Here is a 25,167-nt window from a genome sequence, read left to right on the forward strand (position 1 = left end):
ATGCCACCACAATTAATAGTATCCGTCTTTCACTCAATTTATCCCTCATAATTTTCATCATTCTGTTGTATTTATTACCTTAAGCTACTTAAACCAATATTTTTTACATAGAGTTTGACATTATCGATCCACAATAAACTAACTCGCATTAATGACTAAACTTTGCATAATGCCACTGCAATAAACTAAAATCTTGGTCCAATGTCCCTTCCTAGTCCCAGCGATAAATGGACCCCGGTGACTTAATGCCAGCCCCTCCTGCAGCGTTCGCATCCCTAAAAACAATCATCACGGTCATAATATTTGCACTAACAAATCCTTATGCATCGCTTAAATTAAATTCCACTTACTTTGACCCTTCTGCTGGCAACAACTTGGTCTTTGGCGACGATCCATCCACCACGACGACAGGCGGTGCAGCCTCTCTCCTCCCATCTCTTAGGACGTAGTGATTTTTCGACATTTTGTGTGCCTCTCCGTCTGGGAGAATTGGGTCAGGCTGTGTCCTGGCTGCGACAAGGGGCGTGTACCGCAAAGCTGCTCGTTCTGGGACATGTTTTCTCTATAAAATACACCCCAGTAAATTATTTAGATTAGAACAACCAACCCAAAAGTATAATCAAAATTGGAAAGCAAAACTTACACCAAGCAAAAAATTCCGAGCTTTTTGCAACAATGGAGAAATGTTTCGCGCTTTGAGTGGCGCTTGAGCCATTGTTATGCTTATGCTAATTAATTAATTATGGGAGTTAACCAGTATTACTTAGAAAATGATAACAACAAATAGTACGACGAAGAACTCGATCTCAAACTGGAATTTTGTTAAAATATAAGACTTTTCTCATCCTGCCGCTTGTAAATATTTTGCTTTGCCCCAAGTTCTGATCTTTTAATTTCTCCTTCGACTCTACTTCCGGTTTATGCTTTCACCTTATGAATTTCGTCTTAAAATGGACTAAATCAAGTGAAGATCAGCAAAATAGCAGTAATTCATTCACTCATTTATTTTTCAATCTCATTCTAAGCAACTTTTGCAGATTTAGCACAACATCACTCATTTAGCTAAATATTAAATATTATTATTGGTTTCTGTCTCTGAATCCATTTCTAGAAAGTTTTCCCTACTGGTGGAAGCAAGAATTTGGACTTTTTTGAGCAATTTGTCATTCTTGTGGGCAGCCGAGACGTATTTATGTTTCAGATGAGATATCAATTTTCTCAAGGATGCGACTTCCTCATTCCTATCATCAATTATTCTCCGTAGCTTATCCGCATCACATTTGGAAGCATTGATAACTGAACTCAGCTCTTTTCGGAGAAGCTCTTCATTCGAGTCTCGAATAGAGTTGATTAAATCTCGGTCTTTGAACTGCATACATGAAATGAATACAAGAAAAAATTTAGAGACTTTAGAGATGGGATGAATATTTCTAGTTATCACATATTTAACATATTTTAATACCTGTTTGCCTAATTGCTCATTTATCTCGGCAAGCTGCCTATTCATTTCCAACTGGGCTTCAAACTTATTCTGCAAATGGGTGAGTTGAATTTCGTAACTGTCCTTGAGTTGATTTAAATCAGTTCGTTCGACGAATTGATTGCTGATCGCTTCTCGGAGACGAATAACCTCAGACTCGATTTTGTCCTTCATGCTAGTCAAATTAGCAAATGTCTGTTTGTCCTTTTCTGCATTTTTCACGAAAGCGTAATGTTGCTGTTTCTCAAAGGCCAAGTCATATTCGAGACGCTGGATTTGAGACTTGTACTCGTCTTCCTTATCTTCTTCATAGTTATTGTTATCTTCATCGTCAGTTACAAAATCATCTTGAATTTGAATCGTCTGACCACTAAAATCGCTAGTCTCAGGCGGTGGTGGTTTTATAACATTTTCACTTTCTTTCGCCTTTTCTTGTACATTTTCTTGAAGAGATTTTAACTCTTGGCTAATTTGTGAATTGTTATTTAGCAAGTCGGCAACTTGTTGTTCTAAATATTTTCTCGATTCTGTCAACATTTCCTTCTCCTTTCTGGTAGGGATACAGATTAGATATCGCATTAATGTAAAACATATCATTAAATTAAAATGCATAATTCTACATACTCTAAACTCTGAATGTCAGCTTTGTACTGGTCAATTTCATCAGCATAATTATCAGTACTTTGACCAAAGTCATTCACGACTGGCTTAATGAGTGCTTTTTCTAGTTCGAGACTAATTTGTGTATTGATGTTGGATAACTGAATGACTTGTTGTTCCAGACAAGTTTTAGATTTTTCCAACATTTCTTTCTGCTGTCTACATGTAACAATGTAAATGTTAACATATTTATTACTTTTTGTTGTGGGGCGTTTTTTGAAACTTTTTTAAGTATAAAATACCCACTCTAAACGTTGAATGTCAGCCTTGTACTGGTCACATTTAGGTGGGGATTGTGGTGGTAATGAATTGCTGTCATTTCCATTCGGATTTTGGTTTCCGAACAACCCTCCACCACGCCCACCAGGACCAGGGCCCCCAGGACCACTCCCACCACCACCCCAGGGACCACCACCACCACTCCCACTTCGTGCTTTCCTCTTTTGTTCTTCACAGTCTCTCAGTTTCCTTTCGAGGTCTTCTCTGCATCCTTTCTCCTCAGCGTATAAATCTTCCAGTCTCATTTTTTCTGCATTTATCCTGTCCAACTCGACATGATGAGCTTGCAAAATCCGAGTGTACTTTTGACAAGAGCTTGCTTGCTGAGTTTCTAAACATTTGACTTGATCATGAAGTTTTTCAATGATTTGGTCATTAAGGCATTTTGAAGTCTCATATTTCTCTCGGAGACAGTCCAATTTCCGCTGTAATTAAATATGTAATATTGCAGATAATTAGCAGTTAATTATCGATGATAATTATGTAATAATTAAACTATTTATTACAAGTAACTCGTCTCTTTCCCTCAGTAAATCATCCCTCTCTCTGTTCGCCTTGTTAACCTCAGCATGCAAACATCCAATTTGTTTCGTCAATTCGTCCACTCTTGCACCTTTTCATGAAACATTTTTTTCATAAAAAGAACAGTCTATCAAAATTTTTAAATTTCCAGTCCACTTACAACAATCAGCCAACCCTTGCTTCAAATCATTCTGCAAACCCCCAGTTTTCTTTGCGTTACTTTGATGAACTGTCAAATTTTGGTACAACTCGTCCCGTTCGCATTGCAATGCTAAAAGACTTTGCTGACCCAATTCAAGGCGTCGACTCGTGTCTTCGATTTGCATGCATAATTGATCCCTTTCCGCAATCACGACACAAAGTTCTTGATCAATCGTGTTGATTGCTTTCTTTAATTCCATTACTTGACACTCAAGACTGGAGCGAAGTTGGACTTCTTCGTCCAAATATCCCATCACTTTGGTCAACTCTTGGTTTAAACGGGCAAGTTCTTTCTCCAGTTGGGCATTCATTTCTTCCAAGCATTGTATCTGTTCTTGAAATTTGCATTGATCTTCCTGTTATTCAGTCCAGGTAGAAATAAAAACATCAAATTTACTTGAAAATTCAACAATAAAATGTTATTTCAGTACCGCAAATTGAAATACGCCTGGAGTATTCATGGTGGAACATAGTTTTATGTACATGCATTGTATCTGATTTAACAGAGCAACGATGACTTCCGAGTTAGGATTTTCTAGAGAGATTGTGTCATAATTTATGTATACATCGAGTGATACGCTATTAACATGATGTAAAATACGAACCAGGACTTGTTGTAGCACAGAAATCAGGTACTAAATGCTTGCTGGAAAAAATTATATTGGATCAATTTTTTCAATAACTAATTTGCGACTATATTTTTAAATTTTGTATTATATATCTACATATCTAATTGAGCCAATTATTAAAGCATTACTACATATAATCATTAATCATGAGCTATGAATTATAGTTACCCTCTTTTGGATAGCATTTTGGCGACGTTATTGCCGAAATAGCTTTATAATATGGTTTCGATTCAAACAAAATGTGTTACAAAATTGATATAAAGGTTGAAATTGTGAAATAAGCAACTAAATTGCCGTACATTTTACATTCAGTTGTTAAATGTCTATAAAGATGTGCATAGCAACCTAATTTCTTCATCTGCCATTACTCATGACTCATGAGTACAGAAGTCCTATGATAGTTTGATTTGAATGAGCCGAATAGCTTCATCATATCGTACACAGTAATTAAGTGTACTGAGGAAATGAAATGACGGCATTAAATTAAATTACTGATGCGAACCGAGCTCTATAATTATTGGACGACCACCTACGCGATTCATATTCAATTTAAGATTTTTTTCCACAAGAAACCACGCATGATTCAATTGTATATTCAATCATGGAACAATTTTTATTTATAATTTGTAATTATAACTTTTATCATGGTTTTCGCACGTGTAAAATAAGGTTCACTATAATGTAAAAGTACACAACATCCTGTAATTTAATGAAAGGTCGGCAATTCTGGGACCTATATAAACATGGCACATATATTTTAGTAATTTCAGTCATCATTACTTCAAAGAGTGCCGAAAAGTTATCCCGAAATTTATAAATTCCGATTGTTTTTAAAAGTTTAGTTTCTGTGTATCAAGTGAAAGTCGTTCTTTACAATGCAACCCACGCTGCACTTTGTGCTACTTTGTACCATTGGTGTACTGCATTTTCAGGTATTTCATTTCATCAGGAATTGTGCAGGAAAAGTCTTTTATCCGCTGATAAGCTTTGATTATGTAAGGATGGTGTATTTGCCGCGGAGGAAAAACCGTGCAACGCTGTGGTTGCAGACCTCACCAAGAAACAACTTGGAGGAATTTCGGCATGCACAAAGGCTTTGAAGTTCAAGGATGCAAAGGAAAAGGCTAAGAAAACGACATGCATTATGAAATGCGTTTTGAAGAAGGAAGCCCTTGTGAGTGCATAAATTAACTTTCGCCACATTTGCTTTCACCACATTTGTAAATTAGTTGAAAGATCTCAGGTATTTGTAATTGGGGTAAAGTATACAATTTCTTATATTTATGTAGCTGGACGAGAAAGGACAACTCACGCTTGAACAATTTGACAAGTTTTTGGCAAAACATTTCCCCGACAGCATGACTGAAAAGGCGAATTCAACCTTCAGACCGTGTGTGGATGGAGCATGTAATTACAAATTTCATCGTATAACAATTTGAATTAGCTGACAAAAATTGTTATTACTCAATTTAAATTACATCTGCAGTGAAAGGAATGGATGATACAGAAGAGTTTTGCAAGGATTACGACCCCATGATTAAATGTAACAAGCTCGAAATTTCGTGTAAAGTTTTATTTATTTAACTGTGCTTTATTTTAATCAAATAACTATTTACAGGTCTACTGAGCACTTTCCCCAACGTAAGCTAAAATTCTCTCAATTAAGCATGTATACAAACTTTAATTTGTTATTTGCGATGATTTCTGTAGATGTGCAAAACTTGAAAAATGGGCCCAGCAGCTTTGAATGGTTTTGACGATTTTTCGATTTTGGTAGCTTTTTATTATAATAGACTTAGGTATTTACTTTACCACTATGTTTTGGTTATTTTGTCCATTATTCCCTTTTCCGAAATTATTATACTGGTCACTTGTAGTAAAACTTTTATGATCCAAGTCAACTTCAACCAACTATCTATGTATATTCCTCAACTAGAAATAAATTGACATAGGTTTGACATTGATCATCTCATGAATCCGTTAATTGCCTACCAGTGATATGTAGGTGCCTTGCTTCCGGTGCTAATGAGCAAAAATATTGCTGGTACTAAAATTTAAAGACCATTATTGACCGTTCGACCATAGGAAAAATTACACCTTTATAGCTTTTTGCTGTTAATTAATAAAATCTGTCAATGTGTGATTTATCAAGTTATCAATAAGGCACGAAATCCTGAATCTATAAAATGTAGAATGCAAGGTAAGCAATTTCCTCACAATTTCGCAGTGATTCATCACAAAGTTCGGAAAATCATGGCAGTTTTGTCATCCACAGTTTCATTTTTGAGCATTTTGCTCAGCATTTTAGTCTGTTTGCACCATGTGGTAAGATTTTAAAAAAACTTTACAAATTTTTTCTTAGTGTAAATACAAAATTGAATTTTCACTTTAGGAATCTGACAAAAGCTGCAAGCAAATCATGGCTGACATGACGAAGAGACAATTGTCCGGAATTACTAAATGTATTAAGGGGATGAAGTTTAAAAACGGGAAAGAGAAAGCAGCCAAGATGAACGTAGGAAATTTAAATTAAATCTATAATTGTTTTACTAAAATTAATAGTTTCTTCACGACAATCTTTTTCTAGTGTATCATGAAATGTGCAATGGAAAATGAAGGACTGGTATGTCAAAATAGTCAAAAACGGACTTATTTGAGACATTAAACAAATGCAACTATGTAACAAAAATATTTTTTCAGGTAAGTAAAACTGGAGATATCTCTCGAGAACAAATTGACGAAATTTTGATACGAGAATTCCCCTCGTCATTGCTTGAGAGGGCAAATGCAACATTTCAGCCGTGTGTTGAGAAATATGGTAACTACTTATCTGTAGACTTATCATTTCATAATCCACTTGAGAATTTAAAAGGATTGACAACTTTTCAGCTGGAACAATGGACGCAAATCCTGAGACGGATCCATTATGCGGTATTAATATGCGATATTTACTAATTATAATTAATCTATATACATATGTATTTGTTAAAAAATTGCTACTTTTTAAATACAGCAACCTACGATCCTGTCATAAAATGTTTGATTTCTGCACTTCCAAATGTAATTCAAATATTTTTTCGATGTGAAATTTTATGGACTAATAATTTTATTTTGCTTTAATAGCTCTGTCCTCCAGCTTAAGAATCATTCAAACTGGACACATTATTGCTACATGCATTTGCACTGAATAAAATGACCTGCCACAATAATAAAATTACAATTTACTAGTTATTCGTTGGTTGGTTCTGAATTCTGATTATTATTTATGACACTTTAGGTAATGGTTTATTTAGTAGACCGGAAGCATATTTTTATTGTGATTTTTTTTTCGTGAAATAAAAATTTCTCTTAAAACAAAAAATCCTTCGCATTTTTAAGTTTTCTTGTTATTGTGCATGAAACTAGTATTTAAAAATCTATTGTTCATGATCCACGTGCAGTAATTAAATATGACATCGATCAGAATAGGTTATCATTATCAGGTAGTGATACTTTATGCGTACAACAATGAAAATTTTGTAGACATTGCGCTGTCTGTTGACCTGGTCGTCCTTTCTGTTGTACATATTTATTATTACCTGCCACATGCATACCTACACCGGACATTCAAATAAAAATTTCCACTGCAAAAATGTCAACTCGTGCATGTATTTATCTCTGTTGTTGTATTCCCAGCACAAAAAACCTATTCATGAATGATAGGTAACTAATAATATTAGCAATTATTGTTCAATTAATACAACTTCTTGATCGATATGAAACATGGGCAATCCTGGTACAATGAAAATGAAATATCTTGCCTGATGATACGATGTATGAATATTACACGTTATGAAAATTGCGATGCTTCCGTTACGTCACCTAAAAATGGTAATAAAAGATTGGACCAACTTCATTCAAAGAGGTCATTTTAGTTTTAAGAACAGGACACCGGACAGGGCACCCAGTGGGGGAGGACGACACAGTTTTTGAAAATTTGTCACACGGTATCGTAAGGAATCGCTTTAAAATGCGAGTCGTGTTAGCCGTTACGTTCGTGTCGCTAGCTTTCACTTACTTTGAATTGGTAAATTTTAGTGATTTTTTTATAGGAATGTTGTCAATTTTGGTGTAGGAGAAAGCAAAAATAATTAAATATTTCCATTCAGGACATAGTGAGGGCTGAGGAGAAATCATGCAAGCAGGTCATGGCAGATCTTACTAAGCGTCAGCTTGGTGGTATTTCTGCATGGTTAGTGACTCGTAATTCGAATTAAACAATTTCTTGCCTGTTTTACTATTTATTATGTTTAATTTTTTACAGTGGGAAATCCCTAAAATTCAAAAATGGAAAAGATAAAGCAAAAAAGATGAATGTAAGTGCAGTTGAAAAAAGTTCGAGTAGTTATTATACCATGAAATTACATGAGGCTAATTGTTTCAGTGCATTCTGAAATGTGTCATGACGAACGAGAAAGTGGTGAGGAAGCGTTACTTACAATTAGCTTTACCAATTAACCTTAAGGACGATATGTACATGTGCCTTTGTTCGATTTAGCTAAATGCGGAAGGATATTTTGATGCGACACAGTTGGATGCATTGATTATTAAGGAATTTCCACCATATTTGCATGAGAAGGCCAATGCATCTTTTATGCCATGTTCTGAGAAAGGAGGTAAGGAAATTGATACGGAAAAAACATTAAACTTCCATTCCTACCTTATCGCCTTAATATAATTCAGAAATTTAATGTCCACAATTTGATATTTAGCTACAATTGATCCAAATCCTGAAACAGACGAGTTCTGCAAGTCGTATGATCCATTTATAAAATGTAATGTTTATTTATTTTTTGCTTTTGTGAAGGCTCTGATTAATGTAAATTCTTACGGATTTACTTTAATCTATAGGTCTTCTAGGATCATTGCCTACCGTAAGTCTAATTGCACTGCAATTACTTTATGCAAACCTAATTTATTTTACGAATTGATTTATAGCTTTGCGGATAAAAATATAGGACATCCCCTTCACTCCGACGTGATTCTGAAAACATTATATATTTTTTTGCACTTGAATAAAAAAATCCCAACTCAACTTCAAAATCCGTAAATATCACATTTAATTTATTAGTTCTTAAAGGTTTGCAGTGTCGATATGATATAATACATAGTTACATATTATGGATGCATGACTAAGAAAACAACGGGTTGCATTTTTGTATGTGCTTCACTGGTTTACATGATAAATATTGCGGCATTACACGTAAATATGTACTTTTATACTTATAGAGCAACGTTAAGAACTATTGTAGTTCGTCAAATTCAAAAACGGGAACATGGTTCCTGGCAGATATAAATATCTTGGCGTAATTTTGAAATACTCGAGCCAAGTAGTGGCAGCAATCGTCTGTGATCTGTTAATATACGAGAATTTTGTGTTATGCGATTGATCATATTTTTTATCAGTTAGATTTTATACAATTTTTTTAAGCTTACTTCACAGCAACTTATAGAAATATCTTCCAGGTTTGGCAGGAATGCGAGTCCAAAGTAGCCCGAAATATTGGTAAGAAAACAAGTCGGTTCAACATTATCACAGAAAAATAAATTTTCTGACCAAAATATCGCAGACGTTTCCAAATGTAGTTTTTTAAGTCCTGTAAAAAACATCAGTCAATTAAATTAATGTCATTAAATTATAGAGTTTTGCATAAGTATAAAGAAACACACCTCGCAAATTGGAAATACTCGGTCCAACTCTCACAGTCTCAATATCGACCTCGTCAAAACTCTTGGATAGGTTGATGAGGTCGCAAGTGGTTTCAGGAATGCCGGTAAAAATGCTGTCAACTCCATCATTCTTGTCACTCAGAGTCAGACAGAGCTCCTGTAGCTCGGGCCACATTGTCCATAGCTGCGAAATGATTGAATTCCGAGGTGAATCTGCAGTAATATTCTGCACATTTGGAAACATCTTCCCCAGTTTGACCAGCTTTAACGTATCACTCAGATTGGTGGGGAGTGCCAATTTTCGCAAGGAATGACAAGGGTATAAAACGTTCACATCCGCAAAATACTCTTCCCATTGCACCTCGTCTGCGAAGGTTTGGACGATAAGCTCCTCTAAATTGGGAGTGACTGTAGCAAAGCAAAATGGTCCCAAAACAATTTCCGGCTTGCAAACTGCAACTCGACTCAATTTTCGTAAATTCTTCATAATGGGAAAATTTAGCACCAAATTATCCTGGGATCCGGTCACCTCTCCGAAACTGAGCTCCCTTAAGGATTCGTGGTGACAATTGATCAGTCCTTGAAACGAGTTATTATCCACCGAATCTAATATCTTGAAGGAAAATTCCTCCAGTCTCATCCCTTTCAGACTCAAGGTTAGTAGAATGTTCATATGAGATCCGTCAACATCATTGAGATGGAGAGCGTTTAAATTCTTAAAATTTCCAGAGTCACGAACCGCCGAAATTATCAGTGTTGAGCGGTCAAGTCCCCAGTTTTTGTTGGATTTCAGCCTTTTCAAGTTGGGACATGAGCGGAGGAGATCGACCAAAAAGTTGGGGTGCATTTTTCTCCCTTCGACAAAAAGTTCTTGAATGTTTGGAAGTATGGGGACATTTCTTGACGAGGAATTCATCTCATTGCATTTGCAACCAACAATTGTGGACAAGAACTTGGGGAATGAAATCACCTCTTCCGGTAGACACCCTTCGAGGGACAAGATTTGTAAGTTGGGCGCTCGGTGAAGCAGCAACTCACGCAAACCGTAAATATCCAGAATGTCGAAATGGCTCAGTTCAATTCTCAAAGCTTTAATGAGGGATCCGCAAATGGTGAATAATTTTTGCAAGAGTGGATTTCCAAGTTTCAAATTGAGAAAGAGATAAGATCCATACGGAATTGGGTCGGATGAGAGGAGTAACGACAGAAATTGCGACAGACTCGAATATTTCCCTAAAGATGCTTCGTCAAGCCGGACATAAAACTCTTTTCGAACTCTGGAAATTACCGATTTGTTAAATTTCTTACAAACTTGACGATACCTCAGCAAATCGCGTCGTCTCACGTATCTTGCCAAAGTTCGTAGCACCTTTAACCAAAGAAAAAAGAGAAAGTTGGGAACATATAAATAAATCAAATAGTTAATCCGAATTGAAACGCAAATATATTTACCAAATCATTTTCCAGCGGATTTATAAATATGTCACAATCTTCCTCCTCCTCCATTATTCCGAAGGACGACCAATTTTTGGACTGGTTTTGATCAATTTTATTAAAACGGCAGCATTGCGTAGCACATTTTGCAATGTATTTTGGCAGTATTTTTTTCATCCGCACACATAAAAGTATGTATGACAAAAAGAAAACAAACAAGTTCCAGCCAGCAGGATGTAGTAAATATCGTCCTTCCTGCAAGAACCACCTTGTACGCTTACACACGGAGAAAATCAATTGTTTTCATTTCTTCCTTTCACTTGCCGCTGTGTGCTTCATGTGGATTCGCTCAGTCAGATGTGTTTTTTGGCAATAACACACCAAGGTTTTCAGAGTGTGAACAAAATGAGATAAACACAGGCGAATGCGACTTCTCATAAAAGAGAAAGTTGGCCGAGAGACAAGGAAATAATGAGTGCTTTGCATGCAATTTTGAGACAAGAGGCACCCATTATCTCGAAATAGTAGTAACGTCATATTGACAATGTCTTTAATAAAATACTCATCACAACTAATGTACTAAATTGATAAAAAAATATCTTATAGTTAAGGAATATTACTCAAACTGTACTCATTTTTTTTATGGCGGACGTCAAAGGTAATCCTGTCGTGGGGTTGAGACTGTGAGCATTATGATTTAAAATAGTAATCCCCACATCCCCAGAGGTCGGATTATTACGCCGACCACCACTGCTGCTACTGTTATTTTGATCGTCTTCATCATCATCGTAATTATAATCCGTCGCGTTCAGCCTCAATTTGACGCTTAGAGCTCGCAGCTCATCCAACTTCTTATCGGCCATGTTAATCTGATGGTGGACAGTTTGTCGGTAGAAGACTATGCTAAAAATGAACAAAAGTATGAGGACGGGGACCATAATTGCGGTAATCGAGATTGCCGGCGTTGTAGGAAACTTTATCCAACAGAGGAGAATTACGTCCACGATGAAGAGGAAGATTGAGACGGTGTTGGCTAAAAACCAGGCGAGATCAATGTAGAAACTGACATCGTCGTGGGGTGACTTTCTCGCGAGGCTTATCGACTCTAGCTTGGCGACGGCCTCGATGTGGGGTAAAATACAGGTGGCGATCATAATTGAAAGCATGGTGGTGGAAACGAGAAGGGCCGTCGTGACGGCGAAGGAGACGAGAAGGGCTTCGCTTGTACCTTTTTCGATGGTCAGTTCGACGGTGGCAATCTGTTTAAAAAAAGGTGAAAAATGTAAAAATTAAATTAAAATGTGTATCAAAATACATGCGTTTGTATATTATGTAAATAAGTATATATTGCAAAATGACAATGGCAAACTAAAAATGGAAAAAAATTCAGATAATTAATGTGTGTAATAATTGTGGGTTGCTGCATTCCTAATTTTTTTCATAACTGCACAATATTCTAGCTCATTCTATCCGGAAGTTGATTATTTTTGCATAAAGAAAAAATATTTTGCACACCACAGAGAATCCAGCCATCAGAGCTGCCATTTCCGTAACACCCTTCAATTTGGCCTTGCTGAGTTGAAGTCGTCGCCAAATCAGTGTGTTTTCATCTGGTTCGAGAGTCGAACCTTCGGAACCTTCGCTTCCCTCCATGATTCAGCGTTCCGTGACTTGAATGTATGCTTTTTATCACAAAATTGACTAGAAAACGCAGACGAAAATATTTGTGGTACGCATTATCTCAATTTGCGGCACAGGAATAAATATGCGACGCAATGATAAAGCGAAAAATTATATCCGCGTCGAAACCACCACAATATAAAAATTCACAATACAGATAAATCCCTGTTAAAATATTTACGTTAAATAAAACCTTATTACAAATAGGAATGGTAATTATTCTGCTGGAAGTTGATCCAAAAATGGAATTGTAGAATAACTTTTACTGCTATTTAGCATACATCAGTTGTTTTCGTATAGCTGAAAAGGTCGTAGTTTTGTTATGTACTAATGGTAAACTTGTATGTACAAGCTATGTGTGGTTTTGTGTTAGGTGGTTGTTTTTTATGCACTCTGTTAAAATGTTAAAATGTTTAAGTAAGCTAAATCACCACCAGTCCATACGCTAGAAGTTGGTAAAAAATGAACAATGATTTTTATGGATATGCGGGTTGTCTCGTAATTAAATGTGCAGGTGCAGAGTACAATGCAATAATGGGTATTTGCATTATCGGTTTATGACGACTGTAATTTCATAATGTTCCAGAAATACTAATTAAGGTTTGCTTGCATTAGTTCTGGTAATGATTACTCTCTCAAGAATCTGTTTGACGATTTGAAATTCATGACCACATGAAGGAAAATATTTAGAAATTCAGTACGACTTGGGTATATAAATTGTTGAATAAGGTCATTTGCAGATTGGTTTTGCATATCTAAAAATGCCAAAATATAAGCATTAAAGTAAAACGAATGTTGGATTTTAAAATACCATGCGACGAAAACGAAGTTCTTAATTAAAATTAAATAATAATTTCATAGTTATGCATGTGCAATGTGCATACAGAATGTGAAACATATTGTGGGAGAAAAATGAAACAGTGTACAAAATTGAGCAACTATTCAGCCACAATTGGAAAATTTACATCTTTATAATCCATGAAAGCATGAGATATGATGCTCACTTTTGGAATTTTTGCATATTTTATTTTCTTAGTGATATAGAATATATTTTATCTTTTATATATTTTATTTTCTTCAGACATTTTTATGCTCAAATTAATCTTAAGTTCAGATGATTTTGAAAAATAATTTGTTAATTTGCAATTAGGATAAAATCTGGAAGATGAAACTGCGTGATGAGAGACGTGAGACGGGTGAGTGCATAGAGCGGATGGTGCAGATTTCCCCGTTTGCGTTCACAATTCAATTTATGCCACACCGTTCACATTCTCTCCAACTTTTGCCGACTCCAGTCTTGAATTTGGTTTTCGAAATTGTTCCGATTCTTGAAAAACAATGGTAAGTTTTTTAGCATTTCATTGAGAGGATATTTTTCACGAGGTCGATAATTAGAGATAAAAGTAAGAGAAATTGATAGTATAGAAATAGATTTGACTTTTAGTTTTCATTTTAAAACAAGTTTAAAAGAACATACAATTTTTGTAACAAATGTTGACTTGCTGTTCATTTAAATTTGGCATTATATTTTACAAAGTGGTCAGAATTAGTGGAATATCGACCGATAAAACCCCATTCGTAGATTTATAAATGAAATGATGGAGTTTAAAACTTTAATCTCATGATAATGTCTAATTGTTTCTCCCTTTGTTTAACAGACCCAGAAGCGTCGTAATAACGGACGGTCCAAGCACGGACGCGGACATGTGAAACCTGTCAGATGCACCAACTGTGCGCGATGTGTCCCCAAGGACAAGGTAAACTACACCAGCCATAAATTATGGACGAATCTCTTTAATAATGACAGTCTGACTAATTGTTCGATTAGGCTATCAAAAAGTTTGTCATCAGGAATATTGTTGAAGCTGCAGCCGTTAGGGATATCACAGAAGGTATACAATGCGTTTAACCAGTATTGCATTATTGTTACTAATTTTTATCCCTTTGATATTTTTCAGCTTCGGTTTACACCATGTACCAACTTCCCAAGTTGTACGCTAAACTGCATTACTGCGTATCCTGCGCTATTCACTCTAAGGTGAGTTGGTTAAGTATATTTAACGTAACTTAGCAATTTAAAATTGCATAATATAATAAGTATGTATATCGTGTAATAGGTCGTCAGGAATAGGTCGAAGGAAGATCGAAGAATCAGAACTCCGCCACCAAGGTTTGCACGACCGGTGAGTAAATGGTTTTAAAAAATATTGTAACTTGTCACTGCTTTGGTTTGGTACAGGACTTTGTCGCTAATATTTTGTTCTTTTTGTGATTCAGGGTGATCAACCGCGTCCAGGTGGCCAAGGTGGTCAGCCAGTCCGAAAGTGAACATCTTCTATTTTTAGGACTAAACCTTTGTTATAAATTCCTCTATGAGTAACGTGAAATAAAAGCGTCTCATAAGAAATTTTATTCCTCCTTTGTCTTGTTTTGAAAGGTCTTATTGAAATGCATGGCAACTTTATCGATCCAACACAAACCATAATGAAAACGAGACGACATGAGTTTCTATTAATTATTCATTCTTCACGCATCGCTATTGATTTAACAAGCATACATACATAGGAGCCGCAGCAGCAGTAGTGATTTATAATAGTTAACAGTAGATTAGACATTGAGTGAATCATTATTTCAAGCCCTTTAAATTTGACGAAATGTGGCAGCAAAACATGTCCAGACTGCTGGTGAATTCGGGATGGGGGACCGGTTTCCGACTTCCCATCGCCAACGCTGAAAACTTGGAGCTTGAACGCGAAGTAATTATTATGCAACCCATTTTTGATAACATTTCATCTTTTATGCGACTAAAATTTTGGATATTTAGCTGGAGAAACGCCAACTTACTATTGAATCAATGCAAGCCGAATTGCATGATATTAAAATACATACAGAGAAAGTGGAGAAGCTGACTAAATCGACAGCCAACCATATTATCATCCAAACTGTAATAACTAAAGCTTTAATCAAGCTCGTTTAAACGATTAAAATCATCAGTATTTCTTCTCGGGATTTTTTTTAGAAACTCATAAGTGCAAAGAATGCCCAAATTGTCGCAGAGCGAGAACTTCTCAATCTAACGGAGAAAGAATACTCCAAATTGCCAAATGAGTGTAAACTGGTTCAAAAAACTTTCAAAAATGCTGTCAAAAAGAATCGGGCACTTGTGGTAATCATTGCGTATTTCATATCTTTACATGTATTTTGTAGTTTATGCATTAATTGGTGGAATGTAATCCAGGATGAACTTGAAATACGAAAACGGGACTTGGCCGAACTAACAGAGATGATCGCGTATGACCGCAATGAGTTGGCCCTCATTGAGAAAAAGTCGACGGATGAAAGTCAAATCATCTCTGCAATTGAAGAGATTTGTGACCAAGATACGGAGACGTTAAAGGCATTTTTATGGAATATATTTGCATTAATTAAGGACATGTATCTCTAATTTAAATGCAATCTGCAGAAATATGAGACACGGTACAGGAAAGCGACCGCAGAAACGGCAAATCTTCGGATGGACTTGGATGGGAAAGTGGCCATGACACGATGCATGCAGGCCGAGATGGATGGATTAAGTGAACGTTTCCGGAAGTTGCACGGGGAACGGGGGGACATTGTCTCACTTTGGAAAAGTACTTTAAAAGGATTGCATCACAGAGATGCGGAAATGAGTGAAGTTGCAGAAGTACATAAATTTTCATGATGAAAACTGTCAAATTGCATAGAAAATAATCAAATGATTAAAAATATGTAATTGATTCACTTTCCAGGACTATCAACTCGCTGATTCTATGTTAAAATCCGAAACGCTAAAAGTGGAAGAGGCCCGAAAAAAGTTGGACGAACGACAAAAATTTGCCAGTACAGCTTTCCTCCAGTTGGATCGATGGGATCGGAAAGTTATGGAATTGCGTGAAGAGATCAAAAGCTCTACCGAATTTAGCCAAACCATGAAAGATAACATACTCACATATGAAACTGCAATTACCTACGATTCCACCCAAATTCAAGAGCTTAACAAAAAGTCTGCCGTGATTGAAAAAGAGCTGGCGGAAATGAATGATAAAGTAGCCGCTATACAAGACAAACTTACCGAATTGAATTTGAAAGAGGAAGAAAATTCGTCAAAAATGCTTACAACCTCCGAAAGGATGAAACAAATTCAAGTTTTGATTGACGAGGAGGAGAAAAAATTGGAAGCTTGTGTTAAGAACTTGGAACGCGAAATGACACGGAAGGGACAGTGGCTAAATAAAAAACGACAATTGGAAGCTAACTCACTCAACTTAGACCATGAATATAGAGGTGTTCAAGCTAATTTACAAGTTTTCCGAGCACGAAGTAGCGAATGTGAAATGACGGTAAGCTACAAATTCGTGTTTTTACAGAAAAAAATAATCATGCAAATACGTGTAAATTAATTTATTATTATGATCCATCTTACAGTTGGAGAAACGAAAAGCACAAATTTATCGGGTCGAACTCCTGTTAATTTCCAAAGAACAAAAGTACAAACCTTTCCTGAATCCAAAGGCGAATGATGTCCAAATTTCCGAAGAGCAGGAAAGACATGTCATCGAAATGAGAGAAAATTTGATTCACATGCAAAAAAGGAAGAATTTTATATCCAACCAAGTCAGTCATCTAACCAGTATCAATAAAAGGATTTACAGGGAGAAGGGCGGCTTAGAAAAGGAAAATTTTGGACTGGGCGTTAAAAATAATGAGCATACTTGTTCAGTTAAATTGTAGGTGTTTTGACATAACTATTAAAATCCGACGTGATAATAACTTAATTCCTGATTTCATAGCACTGTGAAATCTCTGGAGTTCATGGTGGACGAATACCAAAATCTCATCGTAGATCACAGCTTGGTGAAGCTAAAGTTGAGAGAAATTACGAAAGCTGTGCAACAACAGCAAAATATGTTGTTTGACTCTGAAACCCACAGAACAAGGTTACAAGCTGTAAGTGATCTAGTGCTAATTACTCAGGAAATTAAAAGTTTTCAAAAACGAATAATAAAACCAGGCCACTAGAGAGAAAAAGTCGGAAATTGAAGCTCACTCGAGATTATTGGAAATGAGAAAGCGTGGAATGAAAGAGGAAATGACACAGTTTAGAATGCAATTATCTCAAGCGATGTCTGGGCTGACGAAGAGACGACAAAGGTAAAAATAATCAGAATTTAAGAAAAATTATTAGTAATAGATACATATTTAATTAATAATTATTTTGCAGATATGAGATAATTATGAAACTCATGGCCAAACCGGAGGACGGTTCTTCTAACCCGAACGAAATCAAATCGGAAGCATATTACGTTCTAAAAATGGTTCAAGAACGTGATTTATTGCGAACGTATGTACAAAGTCATGCATTAAGTAAACAATTTGAGACTTTTATTATGCATTCATTATTAATTTTGGGTGCAATATTTTTCTAGTGAAGGAGATAAATGGGATAAAAAAGTGAAGGAAGCAGAAGTTGAAACGGAAGCACTTCAAAATAGTTTGGCCTTGATCCAGTGTTCAAACGATCTCTTTAAGGAAAGTTTAAAACCCGTAGTTGACGAGGGGGACGGTAAATTTGCCTTCACTAATTAACTAACTACAGCATGCATTTATTAAAAATAAATAAATTATCAATGAAAATTGGTTAGTTCTTGTCGCGGAAGCTCGAACAATAAAAGAGGAGAGTAGGGAACACACCCTCCGAAAGAACAAGGCTATCATGAAGATACGAGAACTGGAGTTAGACCTGAGTGATAAAGCGAGGACGTTGAAAGCCATACAACAACAGATCTCGACTTATGACAACTTGTCAGTCGACAGGGAATACGAGGTCCGACAAATGACGGCCGAACTTCGAAATCAAACTTTAGGTTGGAAACGAGCAGGCATGTTGAGCAACAGGCTCCTTCAAGAGTTGACTTTCTCCGGACCGGAAGAGAAAGAACTCGTCTCGCAAGATATGAAATTGAGGGCTACACGGAGAAAATTCGAGGTAATTTTGATCATGATAATCACAGTTTGCTTGTTTCGTACTTGTTTCAAGGTAATGTTTTTTTTTCTGATTAATTGCATAGTTTGGCATTCAAGCCCTTGCAAAAATCTTGAACGTGTATCCCTTCATGTACGAATGGATTGGAAAAATGCTCTGCAAACACTTTGGTAAAAACGTTGCCGTTAAATTTTTGAACCGAGTGAGCCCAATGGTTGCAGATTGTCCAAGCCCCTCCGCTGCACCTCATCATCATCGCCATGGTCATAAGAAGAGGGCCAAACCATCACCACAACCACAGCCAACTCCCCCACCACCTCCTCCTCCTCCTCAAGATATTCCACCGTCCCGCAGCAAAGTTACGATAAATGAACCACTTTCGCCCACATCGTCTGCAAAATCCATCAGAAAGGGGACAAAGTGGGAAATTAGTGGAACGATGACGCAACAAACTCGGTTAACAATTAGTGCAGCCACCACTACCAGAAAATCAGGTTCGACTCCATTACGGTCAGCATTAAGTGCTGGTCCCCAAAAATCTAAAATGAGGGGAACAAGAGCAACTATTGGTCACACTACGACCAAACTATTCACACCAGATCCTCCTCCACCACCCCCACCACCACCAGTATTTGATGAATTTGACGAACTTCCCAAGAGGACACAATCTGAGGAAGCTATCCTACGAAACGTCGCAAAGGCTGTTGAAGGGAATAGAAGACAGTTTGTGGAGGAGAGACAGCAGAATCAGATAGCAAGAAATATGGGGGGTTTTGGAATGAAAAGGTTAACTCCAACAGTAGCAGTGCCTGAGCCACAGATTGATCTAGGAACGCAGCCCCCTGTTGACCCTGAGGAGGAGGAAGAAGAAGAAGGCGAATTAGGATCCAATTCGTCGACCCCAACCAAAGGAAGCTCTTCTGGGGACTTAATGATGGAGAAATTGTATGGGTCGTCATTATGGATAGTAGACGCTGGACAATTGCCGTTGCTCGGTGTGGACGATCTAGAGACGTAAGAGTTTATTTAAAATATTCGAAATTAAGATTAAGGATTTCATGCTTAATTATTGCAGGGAGGGGGAAATAGACGGTGAAAATAACGCGCAGGAAGATGGGCTCGAAAGTATTGTGGAACATCCTGAAGAGGAATATGAAGAAAGTAAGGAAGAGGCAGCATGAGACATTGCATAATTAAGTCGGCAGCTTAATTATCGTTAATTTAAAGTCTTTGTGTGTGCAATAATTAGCGAATAACTTAAAGAAGTGCATGTATAATAACTTTAGGTTAGTTAGACTAAAAGCATGTCAATTAATTCTATCTACATACATACATATGTATATTACTATATTGAAACATGCTGCATAGTGTAAAGTGCAATAATTACCAAGAGCATTAAAAGTGACCCATCTTCCTGAGAATATGTATAGTGCTGTGATCGTGCTTGTCGTGTGTATTATGAAAAGTGTTATTGTGACCTGATTGTAAAAATGTGATGTGATCGTGAACAGGATGTAAAGATGAAAATAAAATAATAACTTATTTGACAAGTATTTAAAAACATAATCGACTTTAATGGATTACAAATAAACAAAAAATTCTACGATTTCATAATTCAATCATTTAGTTTATATATTGCAAGCCACTGTCAAACTTATTGTTTGTCAAACGTATTCATGTTTTTTCAGCCATTATATATATATTTGATGCATTTTTGCTAGTCGGTTAATTTCATTGGTATTTCTCTTATACCTTCATTCTATACATCCGTGACATTTTGCATATGGTCGTGTCACTCATAAATCAGCCACCAGAGATAAATTGGAATTCTGTTTACCACCACCTGGTCGCAAACAGATAATAAATCGATGTCATTGAACCACCACACTTTTAAATTTTGCTATTTAATTGTCATAAAAATAACTATATAAATGTGTCCCACTAGATTGTGAGCAAAACAATTTTTTACCAGCAAATTTTCAACCTCTCTCCTCAAAATTAATTAAACTGGCCCTCCTAAACCATACATGGAACAGCATTGAAACTTTATTAGCAGATAGTAATAAAACACACATTGCGTGTTTGCACTTTATATTAAAACAATTTAAAATACGACAGCGTTAAAAATTTTCCTCCAGTTAGTATTCAGCTACACGACTGGATTAGACTAGACGCAATGCATTTTAATTAATTTATGCATTCACCTTCACTTCTTAATACTTTTCGTAAGCATAAAGCTCCTCAAACAATTGATCACTAAATTAATAAAATTCTGTTGCTTACACCAATTCAGAGAGAGGCGAAATAAATCCAATCCACCATTGTAACGAAGTATTCTCCCAAGGCAAAAAAAACTTACGTACGTAAATACATTGTTACTTAACATGAATATTTATCATCATTTGGTTTGTATCCTCTTCTCAATTTTATTGTTTCCACACACATAAAATAAAACATAATCATGCAGCATGTCTGTCATGTCATGCGACTAGAATAACACCATGAGTCAGACAACAAAGGTCTTTAATACACACTCCTCTCGTGAAATACATGTAATCCATAAGTAATAATCTCACGACGAATTACTTACATAAGTACGTACGTACATATTTGTATTGGTATCTCTTCAACCTCGATTAAATTTGGTTCATACAGACAATTGTTTTATCATCCTCGCAAATATTCGGCAGTGAGCTTTACCTTTTCATTTGGAACCGAATGGGTGTTGCAAAAGGATGAATAAAGCATGAGGAAAGTGCAACCCAGAAGCGAAACCTCTTATTAAAGAGAAGGTTGTGAATTGTGTAAAGGAAAAAAAAGAGTATAGAATTCAGTGCTGTTTCTGTTTGCATTCACTTCACGTCACACAAGACCATTTTACTTTAAGCAGAGTGCACATATTTGATATTTGTAAGACACTTTTTTAGGACAGAGAAGTAGTAGTTTAAGTAAAATAACGAAAGTAAATACATACGTCCAAGTAAAATGAAAGTATTAAAAACTTCTTCTTGTTTGCGTAAGGAAAGGCTGCAATGTGGTAGATATTATTTCTTTAAATATTTTTCGAGAGGATTAAATGTGATAGTGTAACAAACAAGCACGAACGAAAGTATTTATTCAACGACTAGTCAACACTTCTACTTATTTTTGGAAAGTTTGCATTTATTTAGAACATTTAAGAAAACATAATTTGAACAGAACGATGGAATTAGGAACGTTATGCAGAGGAAGGAGTATCATGGGCAGGAGTGTGTATTAATAAAAGGTAATAAACACTTGAATGATAAATCATCCAGTAGATATGTATAATAAATAAGCCATGAATATTTAATGAGTTGATGGACGATTATTTATTTAATCCAGATCAGATCATCGCGTTACTTACTTACGTCAAACAAGTGGTGCAAGGCAAAATGTGACGAGGAGGAGGCGAAGCAATTTATGTACATTTCGATCTTTGAACATGCCCCGTCGTCTTCTTTACAATCAATTGAATTGATCAATAATAATACAAATACCTGACCAATGGCTGAATCTGCTGCTACTTAATCGATATTTATCTATTGGTAGTACCAATTTGGTACTTACATACTTGCTTATTAATAGCATTGTATTATAAAAATCTAGTGTTAACTAGATCTAGTCCGACACCAGAAAATTCGTATTCGTCGCGAAACTTATACACAATCAGAAAAGAAAACACGTACTTATCCTCAACACTTATCTACCACGATTAAATGAAGAAGATTAAACGAAACCAATGCCACAACAATCGTCGTCGTCACATTGTTATTATTAAGAAGAAAATTGCAACCGTTCTGCTACTACACGGATTAATTGGCAAGCCATCAAGGGAGGAATTAAAGAATTCTCATCAGAGAAATGGCTACAAGATCCCAGTTGTATAAAATTATCGCAATCGTAATCTTATTCCTCGTATTTCTCCAGTACCTGTACCTCTTCCCAGTTAAACTTAACTTAGGCTTTACCAGCAGCAATCATATTTTTACTCCTTCATCACTCCAAGGACAAATTTCTTCGGATTTCACCACGTATGAAAAATCACTCTTCAATCTCAAGACTGGTCCGTTCAATAACAAGAAACGATCTCCAGATGAGGGTGGATCAACAGAGATGATATCACAAGGAGCGAACAGTGCCAATAATAATGACGCCAAAGAACCTTCTTCGAATCACTCGAGATTAAACCTTGTGTCAATTCTCCACTTTCCGGATAGAAATTCAAACTTGTCTTCTACACCACCGTCTTCACCACCACCTCCTCCGATAAGAATCTCATCAATCTCTTCTTCTCTTCTTCTTGCGTCCGCCAAACCAGCATCGAAATCTCAGCACAATAATAATTATTATAATAATACTAGTAGTAATTACAATACTGTTAATGAAAGGCCTAAGAATTCGTCCTTCTCCTTCTTGTCCGAAAATCCACCACCAGTACTGCCTACTACTAATTCACCTCTTCCATTCTGCCCCACTGAACCACCCACGCTCCTCGGCTATATGAAAGTGGCCCTCTCGCAACCCCCAAGTTTAGCAGATATTGGTCGTTTACACTCTGATATTAGTCTCGGTGGTCACTACAAACCACCAAATTGTACCTCTAAGGATAAAGTCGCTCTCGTAGTCCCTTTCCGTGATAGAGAGGTTAGTGCATACTCTGACTCGTTTTCACTTTTAGCCCGAGCCAGGACTTATTCAACCGAATTTTGCATACAATAACGATGCTAAAATTTTTGTCAAGGGGTCTCGAAAAGGGTAACCTTCGCTGTTTTCAAAATTTGGCAACGGAAAATGAATGGCTCGGGCTATAGGTTTTAAAGTCGTATAATATTGTTTCATGTTCCTACGTTTTATTTCAGGAACACCTCCGCCTATTTCTGGTCAACATTCTCCCCTTCCTCAAAAGACAGCAAATTGAGTTCAACATCTTCGTGATTGAACAGGGAACTAAGGACGAACCATTCAATCGAGCTATGCTTTTCAATGTGGGATTCCAAGAGGCCAACAAAAGGGGAAATTTTGACTGCTTCATCTTCCATGACGTTAGTACTTCATTGTTTGTTTGCACTTTATTCATTGTATTAATAAGAATTCTCATATTTACAGGTCGACCTCATACCAGAAAACGATTACAACATGTACAATTGTCCAGTACAACCGAGGCATATGTCCGTCGCAGTTGATAAGATGGGTTACAAACTTCCGTACAGAAATCTCTTTGGGGGAATATCAGCTTTGACCAAAGAACATTTCAGGAAAGTAAACGGATTCAGTAACAGTTTTTGGGGCTGGGGTGCTGAGGACGACGACATGGCTGGTAGGATTGCTTACAATGGGCTCTATATTTCCCGACCTGCGCCAAACATTGCTAGGTAGACAACGTATAAAATCATTGATGAGTTTTACCCACGTACTTGTAAGATTGAAACGTATGGATGTTTTTAGATACAAGATGCTCAAACACAAACAACAAAAGCTGAACACTCAACGGTATCGTGTCCTTCAAAAGGGAAAGACGCGGTTCAGGTCGGATGGGTTGAACAATCTAAAGTACACAGTGGAACAAGTCGTCCTCGAAAACACTTACACCCTGGTGCGAGTGCAATTGGCGAAACCATAGCAGAAGGAGTCCCCGTCGTCGGCCTCCTCTTTCTCTTTGGTGAGAGGAGGGGCGGCGGGGCCGAAGAGTCGACCAGGAAGAATCCGTGCCTCGTCATTATCTTTTCAGCGAAAGCGATTCCGTCAAAGAAATCTTAGGCCGGGGGACATTCTCAAAGTGGGCCTCTTATTGTGACCACACATGACTGTATCTACTTAAAACATTACACGACGAATATACACACACTACTTACCAAGATTTCGTAATAGATCATCAATCACTACTTACAAGAGAGATGATCCATATATAAGAATCTCCCGAATGTTAAGTGTTCCCTGTTATCAGAATGACTTCCTACTTCCTTGTAAAATTAGTTGCACTAATTTTTACCTGCCACCAGTGATACATTTGTTTTATTATTATTGCTATATTTTATTTTCGTTGATAGTTATATAAGTAATGTTTCGGTCTTACTTATTTTATAACAACGTCTATTCATCCAGTGAAAGTATTATCATTTTGATGCTCTCAACATTTTCGTATGTATTTACATACATACATGTGTCCCCCTCACTCACTTTATGACTTTGAAAGAAGACTTGTGGAAAATTATGTATGCCATTTTTCTGTCAATTGATGTTGTTTATTATCCTAGTGTATTCCTTGTTAAAGTTGCGTTGAAACATTTAAAGTTTTATTGGCTCACTCGATAAGTATGTAATGTGCAGATTAAAATATTACAATCAACAATGTGCTCCGCTTCAGTAGAAGTGGTAGTGAAATCATGTTAAATACATTAGTCTGACAAATTGCGAAAAGAAAACAATAAATAATTGCATAGAATAATAGAAATCCTATAATTGTATTACAATTTAATTTCATACGCTTATCGATGCATCACTTATCAACGTATCTGTTTACAGCAAGAAATGATCTCATGTCAGTTTTC

General features: G+C 36.5%; 10 protein-coding genes across 10 annotated transcripts; 6 read left to right on the forward strand and 4 right to left on the reverse strand.

Moving 5' to 3' along the window:
- Nucleotides 1-43: 43 nt before the first annotated feature.
- Nucleotides 44-860, reverse strand: LOC110844123 (NADH dehydrogenase [ubiquinone] 1 alpha subcomplex subunit 7). The gene is made up of 3 exons (XM_022090252.2): nucleotides 644-860; nucleotides 351-562; nucleotides 44-275 (listed from the first exon to the last, which is right to left on the reverse strand). Exons 1-3 carry the CDS (start codon nucleotides 713-715, stop codon nucleotides 212-214), a joined length of 348 nt encoding a protein of 115 aa, XP_021945944.1. The 5' UTR covers nucleotides 716-860; the 3' UTR covers nucleotides 44-211.
- A 122-nt stretch (nucleotides 861-982) lies between these two features.
- On the reverse strand, nucleotides 983-4,091 carry LOC118434423 (myosin-4-like). Its single transcript, XM_035847929.1, has 9 exons — nucleotides 3,940-4,091; nucleotides 3,748-3,788; nucleotides 3,574-3,677; nucleotides 3,102-3,498; nucleotides 2,926-3,032; nucleotides 2,387-2,844; nucleotides 2,105-2,299; nucleotides 1,463-2,030; nucleotides 983-1,369 (listed from the first exon to the last, which is right to left on the reverse strand). The coding sequence occupies exons 1-9, from the start codon at nucleotides 3,954-3,956 to the stop codon at nucleotides 1,070-1,072; spliced, it is 2,187 nt and encodes a 728-aa protein (XP_035703822.1). The 5' UTR covers nucleotides 3,957-4,091; the 3' UTR covers nucleotides 983-1,069.
- A 199-nt stretch (nucleotides 4,092-4,290) lies between these two features.
- On the forward strand, nucleotides 4,291-7,002 carry LOC110844896. The gene is made up of 12 exons (XM_022091223.2): nucleotides 4,291-4,703; nucleotides 4,772-4,945; nucleotides 5,061-5,178; nucleotides 5,258-5,314; nucleotides 5,390-5,412; nucleotides 5,482-6,096; nucleotides 6,164-6,286; nucleotides 6,359-6,394; nucleotides 6,472-6,589; nucleotides 6,661-6,702; nucleotides 6,785-6,831; nucleotides 6,895-7,002. Exons 6-12 carry the CDS (start codon nucleotides 5,965-5,967, stop codon nucleotides 6,910-6,912), a joined length of 516 nt encoding a protein of 171 aa, XP_021946915.2. The 5' UTR covers nucleotides 4,291-4,703; nucleotides 4,772-4,945; nucleotides 5,061-5,178; nucleotides 5,258-5,314; nucleotides 5,390-5,412; nucleotides 5,482-5,964; the 3' UTR covers nucleotides 6,913-7,002.
- Nucleotides 7,003-7,667: 665 nt separating this feature from the next.
- LOC110844879 lies at nucleotides 7,668-8,851 on the forward strand. The gene is made up of 8 exons (XM_022091203.2): nucleotides 7,668-7,837; nucleotides 7,920-8,002; nucleotides 8,075-8,126; nucleotides 8,195-8,230; nucleotides 8,309-8,426; nucleotides 8,523-8,585; nucleotides 8,662-8,684; nucleotides 8,749-8,851. The coding sequence occupies exons 1-8, from the start codon at nucleotides 7,781-7,783 to the stop codon at nucleotides 8,758-8,760; spliced, it is 444 nt and encodes a 147-aa protein (XP_021946895.1). The 5' UTR covers nucleotides 7,668-7,780; the 3' UTR covers nucleotides 8,761-8,851.
- A 2-nt stretch (nucleotides 8,852-8,853) lies between these two features.
- Nucleotides 8,854-11,263, reverse strand: LOC110844878. Its single transcript, XM_022091202.2, has 4 exons — nucleotides 10,933-11,263; nucleotides 9,481-10,849; nucleotides 9,247-9,407; nucleotides 8,854-9,164 (listed from the first exon to the last, which is right to left on the reverse strand). The coding sequence occupies exons 1-4, from the start codon at nucleotides 11,089-11,091 to the stop codon at nucleotides 9,054-9,056; spliced, it is 1,800 nt and encodes a 599-aa protein (XP_021946894.1). The 5' UTR covers nucleotides 11,092-11,263; the 3' UTR covers nucleotides 8,854-9,053.
- A 173-nt stretch (nucleotides 11,264-11,436) lies between these two features.
- On the reverse strand, nucleotides 11,437-12,962 carry LOC110844260 (calcium release-activated calcium channel protein 1). Its single transcript, XM_022090418.2, has 2 exons — nucleotides 12,430-12,962; nucleotides 11,437-12,173 (listed from the first exon to the last, which is right to left on the reverse strand). Exons 1-2 carry the CDS (start codon nucleotides 12,565-12,567, stop codon nucleotides 11,535-11,537), a joined length of 777 nt encoding a protein of 258 aa, XP_021946110.1. The 5' UTR covers nucleotides 12,568-12,962; the 3' UTR covers nucleotides 11,437-11,534.
- An 813-nt stretch (nucleotides 12,963-13,775) lies between these two features.
- LOC110842916 (40S ribosomal protein S26) lies at nucleotides 13,776-15,006 on the forward strand. The gene is made up of 6 exons (XM_022088784.2): nucleotides 13,776-13,935; nucleotides 14,253-14,351; nucleotides 14,423-14,486; nucleotides 14,553-14,632; nucleotides 14,712-14,777; nucleotides 14,872-15,006. The coding sequence occupies exons 1-6, from the start codon at nucleotides 13,933-13,935 to the stop codon at nucleotides 14,920-14,922; spliced, it is 363 nt and encodes a 120-aa protein (XP_021944476.1). The 5' UTR covers nucleotides 13,776-13,932; the 3' UTR covers nucleotides 14,923-15,006.
- Nucleotides 15,007-15,641: 635 nt separating this feature from the next.
- Nucleotides 15,642-18,053, forward strand: LOC110842786 (coiled-coil domain-containing protein 39). Its single transcript, XM_035848834.1, has 8 exons — nucleotides 15,642-15,760; nucleotides 15,833-16,279; nucleotides 16,365-16,955; nucleotides 17,041-17,342; nucleotides 17,406-17,562; nucleotides 17,627-17,766; nucleotides 17,837-17,956; nucleotides 18,047-18,053. The coding sequence occupies exons 2-8, from the start codon at nucleotides 16,109-16,111 to the stop codon at nucleotides 18,051-18,053; spliced, it is 1,488 nt and encodes a 495-aa protein (XP_035704727.1). The 5' UTR covers nucleotides 15,642-15,760; nucleotides 15,833-16,108.
- A 354-nt stretch (nucleotides 18,054-18,407) lies between these two features.
- Nucleotides 18,408-20,106, forward strand: LOC118434339 (serine/arginine repetitive matrix protein 1-like). Its single transcript, XM_035847617.1, has 3 exons — nucleotides 18,408-18,601; nucleotides 18,684-19,612; nucleotides 19,674-20,106. The coding sequence occupies exons 1-3, from the start codon at nucleotides 18,449-18,451 to the stop codon at nucleotides 19,777-19,779; spliced, it is 1,188 nt and encodes a 395-aa protein (XP_035703510.1). The 5' UTR covers nucleotides 18,408-18,448; the 3' UTR covers nucleotides 19,780-20,106.
- Nucleotides 20,107-20,976: 870 nt separating this feature from the next.
- On the forward strand, nucleotides 20,977-25,070 carry LOC110842915 (beta-1,4-N-acetylgalactosaminyltransferase bre-4). The gene is made up of 5 exons (XM_035847616.1): nucleotides 20,977-21,863; nucleotides 21,962-23,263; nucleotides 23,479-23,661; nucleotides 23,726-23,991; nucleotides 24,065-25,070. Exons 2-5 carry the CDS (start codon nucleotides 22,481-22,483, stop codon nucleotides 24,237-24,239), a joined length of 1,407 nt encoding a protein of 468 aa, XP_035703509.1. The 5' UTR covers nucleotides 20,977-21,863; nucleotides 21,962-22,480; the 3' UTR covers nucleotides 24,240-25,070.
- Nucleotides 25,071-25,167: the final 97 nt, after the last annotated feature.

This window comes from Folsomia candida, unplaced genomic scaffold, assembly GCF_002217175.1.
Source record: "Folsomia candida strain VU population unplaced genomic scaffold, ASM221717v1 Fcan01_Sc002, whole genome shotgun sequence".
Taxonomy (NCBI): Eukaryota; Metazoa; Arthropoda; class Collembola; order Entomobryomorpha; family Isotomidae; genus Folsomia; species Folsomia candida.